Source organism: Gorilla gorilla, chromosome 2 (genome assembly GCF_029281585.2).
Source record: "Gorilla gorilla gorilla isolate KB3781 chromosome 2, NHGRI_mGorGor1-v2.1_pri, whole genome shotgun sequence".
Taxonomy (NCBI): domain Eukaryota; kingdom Metazoa; phylum Chordata; class Mammalia; order Primates; family Hominidae; genus Gorilla; species Gorilla gorilla.
This window is the reverse complement of record NC_086017.1, coordinates 56,249,489-56,265,595: the sequence shown is the minus strand read 5'-3', so window position 1 is coordinate 56,265,595 and position 16,107 is coordinate 56,249,489. Positions and strand designations below refer to the sequence as shown.

General features: G+C 43.0%; 1 protein-coding gene and 1 long non-coding RNA gene across 3 annotated transcripts in view; one reads left to right on the top strand and one right to left on the bottom strand.

Moving 5' to 3' along the window:
• LOC115934065 (uncharacterized) overlaps nucleotides 1-16,107 on the top strand; it is a 42,097-nt gene that overhangs the window by 23,679 nt on the left and 2,311 nt on the right. For both annotated transcript variants that reach the window (XR_010132807.1, XR_004069920.3), the window contains one exon: nucleotides 10,992-11,165. This is a non-coding gene — a long non-coding RNA (uncharacterized lncRNA). The remainder of the gene's footprint in view (nucleotides 1-10,991; nucleotides 11,166-16,107) is intronic.
• CCR5 (C-C motif chemokine receptor 5) lies at nucleotides 6,209-11,709 on the bottom strand. The gene is made up of 2 exons (XM_004034016.4): nucleotides 11,421-11,709; nucleotides 6,209-9,519 (listed from the first exon to the last, which is right to left on the bottom strand). The coding sequence occupies exon 2, from the start codon at nucleotides 9,506-9,508 to the stop codon at nucleotides 8,450-8,452; it is 1,059 nt and encodes a 352-aa protein (XP_004034064.1). The 5' UTR covers nucleotides 9,509-9,519; nucleotides 11,421-11,709; the 3' UTR covers nucleotides 6,209-8,449.

The window sequence follows — 16,107 nt, the reverse complement described above, 5'->3', positions numbered from 1 at the left end:
AACTTGCATAGTAATTCAAATCTAGGAAACACTGATGCCAAAGTTCAAATTATATTAATATTTATTATTTATAGTATGCCAGACTCACACTGTCTCCTACAGTAGCCATTGGCCACATTTAAATTAAATCATGGAAAACATTCAGTTCCTCAGTCACACTGGCCACATTTCACCCCGGCCTGGTGGCTACCATTTTGGATGATGCAGATACAAAGCATTCCCGTCATTACAAAAAAATTCTATTGGATCTCCCTGGTCTAGATAATTTATACCCCAACACAACCCTGTCAGGTTGCTATTAGTAATGAAGCAGCATCATTTGTACGGGGTAATACACAAGGTTCGTTGCCTCATGCCAAGGAAATCAAGGATGCTAACACATGAGGAGTGAGTTTAAGAGTGGAAGTGTAATAGGCAAAAGAGAAAAGGTCTCTCGTGCAGGAGGGGGTTCCGAGTGGATCTCCCAGTTTCACAGTAAAATGCATGGGGTTTTATAGACTAACTTGAGGAGGCGGTGTCTGATTTACACAAGGCCCAAAAGACTGGTTGGACCAGGTATGCCATTTACATAGCACGGGAAGAAGCTGGCCATCTCACCCTAATCTTTTATTATGCAGAAGGGTTCTCTACCTGGCCCGTGCCATGTTGCCTGTTCCTTTACTGTACACGTGGTTGACAAAGAAAAGGGAAGATGGAGAATCCATGTTGAACATGCCTGGCCCCCAGATAGCCTTTTCCTGTTGGCACAGCTGCTGGCATTCACCCGTGCAAGCTTCCAGCTTGCTTATCTATGTCTGCAGCTCAATTTTACAGGCTTTTCTTTGTTAGCAAACAAATGATTTTGGGGCTGCTTTTTGTTAAAAGGCAAATCTTACCGAGGACTCTCTGACCCTCACTAACCACCTAAATAATTTCTTTTTAGCTCCTGTATCAGTAACACCCCAAATTACTACTGGAAATCCTTTTAGATCCTGAGAGCCAGAGACGTTAAGTCACTTGCCCAAGCTCCCACAGCCTCAAGGCTGGAACTCGAGTCAGTCTGACTTTCAAGTCCCTGCCCTCTTCTCTGCTGGGCTCCGCTTTTTGGCACAGGAAGATTGAGTTAGCCAATCAACAGAGTTCTTATTTGATTATATGTCAGGAAACTATTAGGATTCTCCTAAAAAGGATTTTTGAATAGTCTTTGGTAATGGCAGTAAACCTAAGTAGAGGAATTTTAAAGTGAACATAGACGATATTGAAATTCTTCCATTAGTTTTTTATTTTTAATCTTAATTACATTTTATTATATTCAGCGGTATGCAGTTTCAAAAGGAGGAATTGTCTTGACTCAAAACCAAAAAGATTATCAGATATCTGCTCTTCAGTAAATAGTAGGAGGTGTTTGTGTGTGTGTACATGTGTTTAAACCGTATGCCAGGATGTATAAGAGTTGACATTTTAAATCTAAATTTTAATTCTCTGCAGAATTATCATTGCCTGATCAGGGCTGGCATGAGTTCCCAGTTCTTCAGGAATAATGCTTTCATGGAAAGAGTTAAGAAGGATGGCTCACTGCAGGGATAAGGAAATGGGCGGAGAAGAATCCTTTAGCCACATAAGCAAAATCTATATTTATTTGAGAAACAACTCAGATAGGCCCTTTTCTATACAAGAGACTTCTTCTCTATTGAATTTGAAGTCGCCAAGCTCAGCATGGGCGCCAGACATCCCATATCTGTTTACTTTTCACTTGGAAAGGAAGGGTGAAAACATAACCCAAAACCAAAAATGAAAGTGAAATACTTGGAGCCTCAAATACAGATCTTTGGTATTGCCAATGAAGTCTAGATTCACATGCTTTAAAAAAACCAGCTTGGGGAATGTTTTGTTATGAAAGTTGAGACTCTTCCTGGTGCACATGCCACCTCAGGCCAGGCAAAGTCTTGCTCAGACAACAGCCCTTGCTGTCAGTCCAACAGGCTTTAGGCAGTATTTCTCAGACTTGGCTACACTTAGAATCACCTGGGGAGCTTCTACAGTGGGGAACCACAGGGCAGCAATGCAGACAGATCGAATCAGAACTATTTGAGGTTGGATTTAACGTCACTATTTGTAAAACTCCCCGAGTGACTCCAATATGTTGGCTTTTGTGAATTTATTAGCACACAGGTGCTGATCGTGAAGGGAGTCACAAGTGCTCCTACTTTCCCTACTCAAAGGCTCATCGCTGGCGTGCCACTGGGAAGCACCATCAAAACTTGCAGCTGTTGGAGCCCACTCCAGACCCACGACATCAGAGTCTCTGGGGCTTGAGGCAGGCAATGCTCTTCATTTATAAAGCAAAGGGGTTGGGCTCACTGGTCCTCAACAACCTTTTTGTTTTCAAACCATAGGATTCCATAAGAGGGTTTGATGTAAACGAGGTGATAATGTAACTGAGTATTCCCTTTTTTTCTAAGTAAAAGGGAATAAGTTACAATTATTTTTTAAATTATTTTCTCTTTTCTCCTTTCCTCTTGTACCCCACTTTCTACTTAGCCCTTTAGAAATGCAAATCTCACCTTTTACTTCCCCTTCACCAGACATTCTTTACAGGGCAAGCTCATCTAACATTATGCTCCAAGACAGAACTTTCTAGAGAGTTAACAGCTGATTTACAGACCAAAACATGATCTCCATGGAACTCTCACCCTTCAGGGGGTTGCCATGGAACTCACCCTCCAGAAAGGCAGGTTGAAGGCATGCCCACTATCCACTCCCACCTAGAGAGTTTTAGGCCACTTTTTCAACTTATTTCTGCCTATGAAAGTGCCAATTCAACTGCCTGGATAGATCAGGCACCATGCCAGCGTGCAGACCCCCCTGCCCTTGCTCACTTCCTCCCCTGCCTTTTCAAAGTGCCTGCTTTCTGCTCCAAAAGCAAAGCAGTGCATTTACTATTTGTTTATTTATTTATTTATTTTGAGACAGAGTCTCACTCTGTCACCCAGGCTGGAGTGCAGTGGCGAGATGTCAGCTCACTGCAACTTCCACCTCCCAGGTTCAAGCGATTCTCCTGCCTCAGCCTCCCGAGTAGCTGGGATTACAGGCAACCGCCACCACGTCTGGCTAATTTTTTGTATTTTTAGTAGAGACAGGGGTTTCACTATATTGGCCAGGCCAGTCTTGAACTCCTGACCTTAAGTGATCTGCCCTCCTCGGTCTCCCAAAGTGCTGGGATTACAGGTGTGAGCCACCACGCCTGGCGAAGCAGTGCATTTAGAGGCAGGAGCCTGCACCTCTTCCCTGAAGGAGGTTTGGAATAAATCATTTTCTTTATATCTGACCTCGCTCTTGTTAATTGGATTCTGCAAGCAATGAGTGACTAATCTGCGGTTCAGTTACAATAACAATAATAGAGAAAGGAGAGTGCGAATGATAAAGAAATTTACCAACATCAAATCACATTTGATTATTTCAAACACTTGGTACCCACAATCATCAGATATACAGGATTATAGAGAGAAACAAGGGAAGAGCTTGAAGCATTTTATGCATTATGAAAAATGCTTAGTCACAAAACATTTTCTGATCTTGTTGCAAGGTCATGAGAGCAGCACACTGCAGAGATTGGTCTGGGTGTTGGAACCTTCATTCCACCACAGGCATCAACCTACAGGTGTACCCCGAATGGAGACTCCTCTTGGTTTTCAGAAATGATGAATGTGAGCTGTGCACTACCTACCCTGAGCCGTTGTGGAAATACCTCTTTTTCACAACTGGGATGGTGCTGGCAGAGACAAACATTAAATAGCTGAATGTGAAAAGCCTCCTCGTGTGTCTTCTCCATGGCCAAGTCTGGAAGTTGAACACCCTTGCTGGTTTGCCAATGTGGCCTCGCGGAGGCAGTATGACCCAAGGCTTGCCATGGCTTTCTAGCTTGTAAAAGATTCACACTCTTCCATGAATGCTTTAAAAAAACTAGTGACCACCAAGAGAAACAAAAATAAGTCCCCAAAACATGACAGAATCACAATGACACAAAACGGATTATCAAACCACGTAGTAACAATAAGGAGGCAAATAGAAGTCAGTCTTGTAAAATTGCTTATAGAAAATTAGGAAGGAAATATCTATTATATGCATGCATATTAATATAAAGATATAGTATATGTCATATGACAATATATATTAATTATATAAAAATATGTATTTGTATACAGAATCTTAAATATTAAAGGTTGACTCTGTTTTGGAAAAATACAAGCAACTTTTACAGTGAATTTTATTTCAAAGTAAAGGAGCTATCGAAATGTTTTCACGTTTTTGCCTCTTCTGTTCAGCCTTATCCCCGAGGGTTGTGGAAAATCTCCACGTACTCTGACAATAAGTAAGTGGATGTGTTAACAAGCTGCAAGGAACGGCAGTTAGAAAGTTCATGATTTGTTGGCCGGGCACAGTGGCTCATGCCTGTAATCCCAGCACTTCGGTGGGAGGCCGAGGCAGGCAGATCACGAGGTCAGGAGATGGAGAGCATCCTGGCTAATACGGTGAAACCCTGTCTCTACTAAAAATACAAAAAATTACCCAGGCGTGGTGGTGCACGCCTGTAGTCCCAGCTACTCAGGAGGCTGAGGCAGGAGAATTGCTTGAACCCAGGAGGCAGTGGTTGCAGTGAGCCGAGATCACACCATTGCACTCCAGCCTGGGCAACAGAGCGAGACTCCATCTCAAAAAAAAAAAAAAAAGGAAAGTTCATGATGTGTTTTCCGGTTCACATTTCTGCTTCTAGCCCCCAGGGTAGTTGGTGGTAATTCTTATGTTTTCATTATAAGTGTTAACACTTGAACAGTTATGTTTGCATTTGGAGCTCTATCTCTCCCCGTGATAGAAAATAAATGATTTGTAAATTTAATCATAACAGTTGAAATGCCATTGCATCTTAATTTGTTCAGAGCGATTTAAACTAAGAACCCCTGGAGTACAAAATGTAAACAGAATCCCAGTTTATGAATTTGCACATTACTCTTCCTAAGGACAGTCACCTCTACTTTGACTTTATCCATGGCATGCAATCTCCTCTTTGATAGAGACCTCTGGGTGGAGACAGAAGGTACGTTCACCCCAGAGTTGGTGAATAAAGTCAGATCCTGAAGGTCGTGAGTTGAAACTCCAAGGAGTAAAGGCATGGGCCTGGGGAGATAATGGGGACGGGCTCTGGAAAGGCTGGCAACACTGCAAATAGCTTTTCTTCTTGCTAACATTGGAAGACATTTAATAAGATGGAAAAGGAAAAACGAGCAATTGACATGGCTGCATGTATGTCAGCCATAAAAGCTGATACCTTCAAACCTCCCTGCCGCACTGCCTTCCTCCTATGGGATGGATCTCCCTTCTCCATGGCCCCTTCCTTCTACCCTAACCCCAGCCCCCTCCTGCCCTTCCTTGGTTCATTCTACCTTTTACCCTAACAGATGAAAGGCAATCCTTCAAGTCTTGGTAGGGAGAAGCTGCCTTTCTAGTCAGATCAAGCTGTTCTGTCTTCTGCTCATTTCATGCACCTCCAAATAGGACCATGGGCAGCTTTTGCATCTGCTGCCCATGACCTGCGCTGGGAGATGAGTGTGCAGTGACTGAAAACCAGCATGTTCAAAATGTGAACGTGACCCAGACGGGTCCCCTCCACCTGTAGCACCTGTCCTCTCTCAGGGTAAGAGACTCGTGCACATAAATCCAAATGTACATGATTGTCATGACTGCAATTAGAGCCAAGTTTTGGGGAGGGATTTTAAATGAAAGAAAAGCATCCTCATTCTCACATATGATGTGCCTACAACTCAGGGCTGCGGGTAAGTGACCAGGCCATGACGTTGCATGTCTTCTTCATTTTCAAACATAGACAACTAACTTATGGCACCAATTCTCTTTTTTAAAACATGGCAATTCTTTTGAGTAGTGGAATTAAAATTTGAATTTTAAAAGTTTTCAAGTCAATTGCTCAGCAACCTTACTCTTAGAGGTACCATATCTAAATACAAACTATTCTGGCAATTTGTCTCAGGAAAAGGGTCAATTTTAAAAATTATTTAAAAGAAAATACAAAAATACAATTATCTCTCTCTTTGTATACATCACACACACATGCACACACACTAAGGAAGAAAACAGCTGCTTATAAAATGCTTTGGCAGTTTTATGTGCTATTCTCTAAATGTACACTTGACTGAAAGAGCAAGAATATAATGAATTATTTTAGAAGGTGTTTTTTATTAGATGCATATTTTCTTTCAAGCAATTTGTAACTTTCACATACATAAGAATATGCAAATACTAAGATGTCAGAATGTCTTTGACTTGGCCCAGAGGGTAGGGTCCTATGCTACTCTTGCACTCTCCACAACTTAAGAGCAAAAGGAAAGACATTTCCCTTCGTTGCTTCCTGCTGACAGCCACAATGCTCACCGTTCATATTCAGAGGCTGAGAAAGTCAGTAGCACCTCTTATTATTCTGACACCTTCATTCCCTGAGTAGTTCTCACCACTTTCTATTCCCTCACCTTACCTGTACTATGATGGTTTTAGCCATCCCCCAAATTCAAAACAGTCTCAACTGTGTGCACAATCATATGAGAAACAACAGAAAAAAACCTCTCTCTCCCTTTGAAATGAATATACCCAAACACTAAGGGGTATATTCATTTCAAAGGGAGGGAGAGACGATTTTTTCTGTTGCTTCTGGTTTGTCTGGAGAAGGCATCTGGAATAAGTACCTAAGGCGCCCCCCCCCACCCCCATTCAGTCTGAAATACGGAGGCTGGTAAATTGTACTTTTGTGGGTTTTAAGGCTCAAGGCAGCTTATTTCCAAATGAATATGTCCCTTCCCCCCTTTGCCTATTGATGGTTAAATGCAGAAAATGATACCTACACTTGTGTGCACTGGGAAGGCAGCATCTTAGTTTTTCAGGCTTCCCTCACCTCTATGGGACCCCTTTGCTCAATGCTTTGCTCAGTGCTATCCCTGAATGAGTAACTAAGAGTTTGATGCTTATTGAATGTGTAGTATGTGCTAAATGCTGCCTGTGGTTGCCTCATAGAATCCTCCCAACAACCCATGAAATGACTACTAGGTAATCAATCCTCACCTAGATCTCATGTGTGAGCTGAAGTATGTTCCTAGACCTCATACCTCGTGTATTCATAAATCTGGTCTCCTCCTGGAGACCCCTCAGTATTTGAGCCGGGATGGGAAGGAAATCTCTGAAGTCAGAAGCATTCAGTGAAAGACAGCCTGGAGTCTGGGTGAGACTGTGTTCAAGCTCTGCAAACCAGACCCATCTTTTTACACCAATCCATCTTCTTCTTGACCTAAACCTCCTCCTCCTTCTGTGCTTGATGTCTTTTCAAGGGTTTCTCCAATCTGCTTGAAGGCTAGGGATTCTCTCTGACTCCTCTCTGACCCTCACCTCCAACCCAAATCCACCCCAGTTCTGCTGACTCTGCATCCTCATATGCTGCACGAATACCTCCCTCCTTCCCATCTTCATGAATACCTCCCTCCTTCCCATCCTCACGCCTTGAGCTTAGCAGAGGCCATCCTCACCCTGACCTGAGGGCTGTTGGTGGTCTCCTTGCCCTAAATGCTCATCCTTCCTGACCCTCCTTTGGCCACAGAGTAAACCTTCTGCAACAACAACCAGGATCTCCCTGCTCAGCTCATGACTTAGACGGAGCAATGCCATCAAGGTTCTTCATGATCTAGCCTTGTCCTTCCTCCCCAGGTCTTCCCAACCAGCTCTGTCTCCTTCTACAGCCAAGCTTGCCCATGCAGTGCTTGCAGTGAGGCTTCTGTCTCTGCCAGCAACAGATGATCCAACTCAAATTCCTTCTCATTTAAGAAGCTTCCCCAGCTCTCCCAGGCCACAAGGCTCTCGCCTGGTTCTAAGTCAGTGAAACTTATTAACCATACCTTGGAGGGGAAATCACACACGAAAAGTGTCATTTCTTAACTAATCATATTCATGTCTTTTCTCCCCATAGCAAGACAAAGACCTATTTTAAACACATTTACAACCTATATGTTGCCTTGTACAAGGTAAAAAGTTGTACATTTCTGAAATAATTTTGGTATTTCTGTTCAGATCACTAAACTCAAGAATCAGCAATTCTCTGAGGCTTTCTTTTAAATATACATAAGGAACTTTCGGAGTGAAGGGAGAGTTTGTCAATAACTTGATGCATGTGAAGGGGAGATAAAAAGGTTGCTATTTTTCATCAACATATTTTGATTCGGCTTTCTATAATTGATGGGCTTAAAAGATCTAATCTACTTTAAACAGATGCCAAATAAATGGATGAATCTTAGACCCTCTATAACAGTAACTTCCTTTTAAAAAGGACCTCTCCCACCCCACCCCCAGCCCAGGCTGTGTATGAAAACCAAGCCATGTGCACAACTCTGACTGGGTCACCAGTCCACTTGAGTCCGGGTCACAAGCCCACAGATATTTCCTGCTCCCCAGTGGATCGGGTGTAAACTGAGCTTGCTCGCTCGGGAGCCTCTTGCTGGAAAATAGAACAGCATTTGCAGAAGCGTTTGGCAATGTGCTTTTGGAAGAAGACTAAGAGGTAGTTTCTGAACTTCTCCCCGACAAAGGCATAGATGATGGGGTTGATGCAGCAGTGCGTCATCCCAAGAGTCTCTGTCACCTGCATGGCTTGGTCCAACCTGTTAGAGCTACTGCAATTATTCAGGCCAAAGAATTCCTGGAAGGTGTTCAAGAGAAGGACAATGTTGTAGGGAGCCCAGAAGAGAAAATAAACAATCATGATGGTGAAGATAAGCCTCACAGCCCTGTGCCTCTTCTTCTCATTTCGACACCGAAGCAGAGTTTTTAGGATTCCCGAGTAGCAGATGACCATGACAAGCAGTGGCAGGACCAGCCCCAAGATGACTATCTTTAATGTCTGGAAATTCTTCCAGAATTGATACTGACTGTATGGAAAATGAGAGCTGCAGGTGTAATGAAGACCTTCTTTTTGAGATCTGGTAAAGATGATTCCTGGGAGAGACGCAAACACAGCCACCACCCAAGTGATCACACTTGTCACCACCCCAAACGTGACCGTCCTGGCTTTTAAAGCAAACACAGCATGGACGATAGCCAGGTACCTATCGATTGTCAGGAGGATGATGAAGAAGATTCCAGAGAAGAAGCCTATAAAATAGAGCCCTGTCAAGAGTTGACACATTGTATTTCCAAAGTCCCACTGGGCAGCAGCATAGTGAGCCCAGAAGGGGACAGTAAGAAGGAAAAACAGGTCAGAGATGGCCAGGTTGAGCAGGTAGATGTCAGTCATGCTCTTCAGCCTTTTGCAGTTTATCAGGATGAGGATGACCAGCATGTTGCCCACAAAACCAAAGATGAACACCAGTGAGTAGAGCGGAGGCAGGAGGCGGGCTGCGATTTGCTTCACATTGGTTTTTTGGCAGGGCTCCGATGTATAATAATCGATGTCATAGGTTGGACTTGACACTTGATAATCCATCTTGTTCCACCCTGTGAATAAATAAAAAGTGATCTTTTATAAAGTCCTAGAATGTATTTAGTGGCCCTCCATGAATGCAAACTGTTTTATACATCAATAGGTTTTTAATTGCATACATAGATGTCTACATTGAATTAACTCCCTTTTTGGCCAAACAATGAAGTTTTGTAGTGAAGGGAAGGTTTGCTGCTAGCTTCCCTGCCCACTAGATGGAGAGCTTGGCTCTGTTGGGGGAATTCATGAAAGCACCATCTCACCAAATAAAATCTTGTGCTCTATAACACCATGGAGTGAATGAAGCTTTGACAACAATTTTAAGAAACTGGGTCAAGCATGGTGCAGCTCAGCCTTTTTGTTGCTGTTGTTGTTGTGAGACAGGGTCTCACTCTGTCGCTCAGTCTGGAGTGCAGTGGCATGATCATGGCTCACTGCAGCCTGGACCATCCCGGGCTCAAGCAATCCTCTCACCTCACCCCTCCAAGTGGCTGGGGACTACAGGCGCCACCATGCCCAGCTAATTTTGTTTATTTTTATAGAGACGAGATCACACTATGTTGCCCAGGCTGGTCTCGAACTCCTGGGCTCAAGCGATCCTCCTGCCTCAGCCTCCTAGAATGCTGGGATTACAGGCATGAGCCACCATGCCCAGCTGCAACTCAGTCTTAACATTTTTATTGACGCTGGAGTTAACCCACAAAGAACATGCACTATGAGCAAGCCAGTAATAATTAAGAGGCCTCGAGGGCACTTACTGGATGCCAATCACTGTTCTAAGCGTGATACCCATTCATTCATTTAATCCTCAGGGCAACCTTATGAGGCAGGAAATATTTTTCACATTTTGCAGACAAGGACCTTGAAGCACAGAGAGGGTGAGTAACTTGCTCAAAGCCACACAGCTAGTAAGCAACCGATTTTGAATGCGGGAAGCCTGCACTCTTAACTACCATGCTACCCTCCCTCTCACTCCTCAAAAAGAGAATTAAAAGGCAAGACCATCAGATGTTTGGTGCCATGATGTAGTCAGAGTGAAATGGCCGGGTGCCCAAGTCCCCAGAGAAGGTCATAGATGCCAACAGCCAATTGTAAAATCCTCACATTTTCTGTGAAGTTTGTGTTTGTAGTTTCTGAGTGGCCACAATTAAGAGTTGTCACACATACCCAAGAAATAATAAAATAAAAAATGTTTCATCTGTCACCACAGATGAATGCCATGCATTCTGGGTAGTTTAGTCTTATAACCAGCTGTCTTGCCTAGTCTATTTAAGTTCAGCTGCTCTAGCTGAGAATTTTCTCTTATTAAATCCTGTGAGTCTCAAACTCCCTGCACCTTAGACTAGGCAGCTGAGAGAAGCCCCTAGAAAAGCTCATTTTTAATTTTGAACCATAGAGAATTATATACTAACTGTGCCATGAAACTGATATATTAGAGGAAAATTTTATTTGGCGTTTGTAATTTAATATTAATTTTGACCATTTTTAGGCTTCCCTCTTGTCTGCAGGAAAAAGAAAAAAGAGAACCAGACTTAGACACAACTTCTTGTGGGCACATATTCAGAAGGCATCTCACTGGAGAGGGTTTAGTTCTCCTTAGCAGAAGATAAGATTTCAAGATTTCAGCTAAGACTCATCTCTCTGCAAATCTTTCTTTTGAGAGGTAAGGATTGTTAGTTATTAAAATACTATTGCTCCCTTTAAAGTCTTTCACTCACAATCATGTTTTGTATCTTTGATGTTATAACCATCTGAAACTCATTCTAAACTCCGACCCTTTCCTTATCTTAAAGATTATATTTTAAGATAATTGTACGAGCACTTGGTGTTTGCCAAATGTCTTCTATGGGTTTCCTGTAAAGTCTTTTACTCATCTCAGAAGCTAACTAATAGGCCAAGCAGCTGAGAGGTTACTTACCGGGGAGAGTTTCTTGTAGGGGAACGGATGTCTCAGCTCTTCTGGCCAGATGAGCTGTGCAAATCAATCATATAGACAGTATAAAAGTAGGAAATGCTGTTTCTTTTGAAGGAGGGTGGAGTTAAATCATTAAGTGTATTGAAGGCGAAAAGAATCAGAGAACAGTTCTTCTTTTTAAGGTGAGCTTAAAATAAGCTAGAGAATAGATCTCTGGTCTAAAAGTTTATTTACGGGCTTTCCTCACCGGATTATTTTGTTTTTGTTCTCTGCTCATCCCACTACACAGAATCTGTTAGAAAATATAAAGAATAAAGGATATCAGAGCTAGAAGAACATTTACATTCATCTAGTCAAAAGCCCACATTTTAGTAAAAGAAATTACTATCCAAGAAGCAAATGATTTGTACAAGATCACAGGGCTTTTCAACAGTAAGGCTAAAAGGTTAAGAAAATTCTGATTATCTTAAGAGTTGCTATTAATTAAAGCCAACTTAAACCAACTTTAAATGTAGAGGGGGATCCTGGACTTCACATTAACCCTGTGCTCCCTCTTTCTCCACTCTCCCCGTATCCCCTATCCCACCCCAACCCCCACACAGATGCTCACCACTCAATATTATTGTTCTCTGTAAATGGAAACAACCTGTTGTCTAAAGAGTTTTAACTATGGGCTCACGGGTGAGCTAAACAGGTTTCCCATCTTTTTCTGGACCCAGGATCTTAGTGGGGATTTTCACTCTGTTCACCATTTTGTTGCCCTTCAAACCAGTAAGCATTTATGAGGACTCACACTATGCCAGATACATAGGTGGCAGGATTCTTCACTCCAGATATAATCTATCTGGAGCTATGAGAAATTTTCCACATGACATAAGTATATGGTCAAGTTCAGGTTCTTTATGACTATACTATATACAGTCATATCAAGCTCTCTTGGTGGTTGGTGACATCTGAAAATCTCAAGTATTGTCAGCAGAGCTGAGAAGACAGCAGAGAGCTACTCCCGAGCCACAAGATGCCCTCTGGGCTTCCGTGACCTTGGCTCTAGAATAAAAAGCTTTGGCTTGTGATCTCTAAGAAGGCAAAGGCGACCCCAAACAGCAAAATTACATGCCCCCTATCCTACAGAGGCAGACTAACCCAGGGGCTAAGCCAGTGGCCTCTGTAGTCAGACTGCCAAGCTTGAAACCTGTCTTACCCTCAGCTTTCTCGTCTGGGTATTGGGCTGAATGACAGTAGTCATTTCATGAGTTGCTGGGAGGATTCTATGAGGCATCCACGGCCAGCATCTAGCGCATACTATGCACTCAGTAAACATCAAACTCCTAGTTACTCTTTCAGCAATCCTTCGTCAGAGAGAGTTTATTTGATTAAATCCTAATAAAATTGGTTCACTGGAGTCTCTGTCTATAGCAGATTAGTTTCAGCAAACTAGAAGCTGAAAAGGTAAAGCTAATTGCTGGTGCTTGGAGAATAGAAAGAAATGACTGCTTGGGAAAAGCCAGAACAGTATAGAAATAGCCCAGCGATCAAGACACCCCCACCCCCGCCCCATTTAGGGACATATGTCTGTGCTACAACAGAGCTCAGTAACATAATCATAACAAGGACAGAGAATCATCGAGAAAATGTTCTAGTTCATCCCATATGTGCAATTCAAAAGGCATTGATTAAGAACTGCAGTCATGCTGCTGGGTTTAACCTCCAGCTTCATTACTGCTACTTGGCTCTGACCAAATTATTGAAGCTCTGTGCCTTAGCTTTCTTAACTGTAGAGTGGAGGTTTTTAAAAAACCCAAATACAAACTTACTCAATACGCCTGTGGTGGAGAGGGGATGGTAACAAGTGTAGAGCCTTTTGGGCACCCACCCTTGGGGGACTGTTTAAGCAGGGAAATATAAAGTGTGCTTTTGAAAGAGTTCAAAAATAGGTAACAAATAAATTAATATAAAATTTTATAGAAAATAGCATAAATACAACTTTGATTTTTCGAAAGATAGCCTTGTATTCACTGGTAATCCACTTGTGCAGAACTCCCGGAGGCTGCCGGACCAACACTGTATTTCTGTTTGTGGCAATTGCTGGTTCTTACTTTCACCATGCAGAGCTGAGGCTTTGCCATGTTCTGTGTGTCTGTCATTAGGGTATTGGAGGATGTGAAGACATACTCACCCCCAGAGGGCAATGTGGGCTAGCGGAGCAGGCTCGGAGTCACACACGCTGTGCTGCTGACTTGCTGTGTGACCTTGGCAAGATACTTCCACTGCCCAAGCTTCCATTTCCTCATCTGTTAAATGACGTGCTAGACCTGGGGCAGCTTCCACCCTAATACCATGATTCTATGGCCAAGTTGGTTTGAAAAGTATAGGCTAGATGGGAAACAAGGTGAGGATTCACAGGCTGAAACAAGGAAGCACAGCTTTGCTGTGTGTGTTACTCCACTTTTGTGTTTCTGGTCCAGAGGTGTGTTCTAGTAACCACTCAGGACAGGGGGGTTCAGCCCAAGGATTCACAAGAAAGTGGCGACCCATGGGAAATTCTTCAGCATTTAAATGAAATGTTGTTCCGGATACAATAGTGACAACAAACTAGCAGCTTATCATGCTGTGACTTAGTTGCTTGGTGTCTGCTACTCTTTCTGCTTTGTCCCTCTCAGTTTGCATCGCTCTTGTTCTCTTTTTATTATTAAGTACATTCGGACACCCCATAGGAAATGAACTTTTGATCACTTTGTCACTCTAGACTCCATGCCCATATTGGAGGGTGTTTCATGCCATCCCTCCTTTTTGGGGCCTTTTTGTCTTTAAACAGCTGCTCCATGTCTAGTCACTGCACCTATGTTCCAAGCATTGCTTTGCTGTCTCCTTGCTCACACCATTTCTGGACCATATTTTCAGAGCATCATCAACAGGATGGGGAGAATGTTAATTATTCACTTTGGGTGCAAGGGCCAACTACATGAGCACAGTGAGCAGAAACCCTGTCATACAGCAGCTGTTGTGAAAATCCCTGGGGTCTGAGTTAACTCCTGGTCAATATCAGTCAACAGTGAGACGGGCTGTAAAAAGAGCAAATGAATCTTTTATTTTTAAAAACAAATGTCTAGGCTGGGTGCGGTGGCTCATGCCTGTAATCCCAGCACTTTGGGAAGCCAAGGCGAGTGGATAACTTGAGGTCAGGAGTTTGAGACCAACCTGGCCAGCATGGTGAAACCCCATCTCTACTAAAAATACACAAAATTAGCTGGATGTGGTGGTGCGCCCCTATAGTCCCAGCTACTCAGGAGGCTGAAGTGGGAGAATCTCTTGAACCCAGGAGATGGAGGTTGCAGTGAACCAAGATTGGGCCATTGCACTCCAACCTGGGTGACAGCAAGCTGTGTCTCAAAACCAAACCAAACAAACAAAATGTCTAATTATAAAACCAACACATGCTCATTGTATAAAATTGGGAAAAACAGAAAAAAGGAAAAACTTAGGTACATCCTCACAGTATCAAAACAATATCTTTTAAAACATGATGTTTCAATCCTGACTTTTCCCATTCACTTTTCGATTAATTGTTCTCATGCATATACCATTCTGTAGGCGGCTTCTTTTTTTTTTTTAGCTAAAGATTATAGTGTAGACATTTTCCTATATTATTAAAAAATTCTTTATAAGTGTAGTTCTTTATTATTTTTATTGAGGAAGAACACACTTAGTGGTACAGCTTGGTGAGTTTTGATATGCATACATGCATGTAACTACCACTCCGGATCAAGATGATAAGGAACATCCCTATCACTTCAGAAGGTGCCTTTTGCTCCACCCAGAGGTAAGGGCCACTCTGTCTTCATAGAGATTAAATGAGCCTGTCTTTAACTTCTATAAATGGATTACAGATACTGTCCTCTTTCCTGTCTGGCTTCATTCATTCAACAAAATAGCCTTAACTATATTTAACAGAGCTCCGTCATTAGACAGTCGGGCTCTTCCCGTTGTTCAGTAGACAGTCGGGCTCTTCCCGTTGTTCAGTCATGTGAGCAGTGTCACACTGATTGTCACCATCAGTGCTCTGACATCCCTGTCAAGAAGTACACCCTTCCTGTCACCGGAGCCACCTTTACCAGGAGAGCCAGGGAGTCCCCCTGATCCTCACAGAAATAGGAAGAATCCACCCCCATCCAGTGCCATGCTTTGTTACCCATGTGCCTCAGCAATGACACTTGAGTCTTATGACACCCACCAGGTGACAGCCTCTTTGCCTTCTGCCTCAGACACCTATCATTGTGGGTGGGTTGGGAACTCACCATGCTGTTGTCTCCATCCCTGCCTCTGTCCTGTAGACCTTTCCCAGGGTAACCCACTTCCCAGCCCATGGACCACATCCCCCATAGGGATTTGTGCAATTCATCAAACCAAGTGGACACGTGCAGGCTGTCTACCTCATGGATTCATTAGATAGGCTCAAACCTGGTGGGAGCCCCTTAGCTCAGCTGAGAAGTCTTCTCTATGCATTTAGGGGATTTCTTTCAGATCGGTGTCTAGGTGTGAGGCTAGTGCCATGTAGGTACAGTAACAGATGTCTAAGCTAACAGTTCAACAATAAAATAGACTCACTGTGATCTTAAGTGAGTCAGATCATACCTGGAGCTCTATACTCAGCTCTGCACATAACACGAGATTATGTAGGACTTTTCTGGTT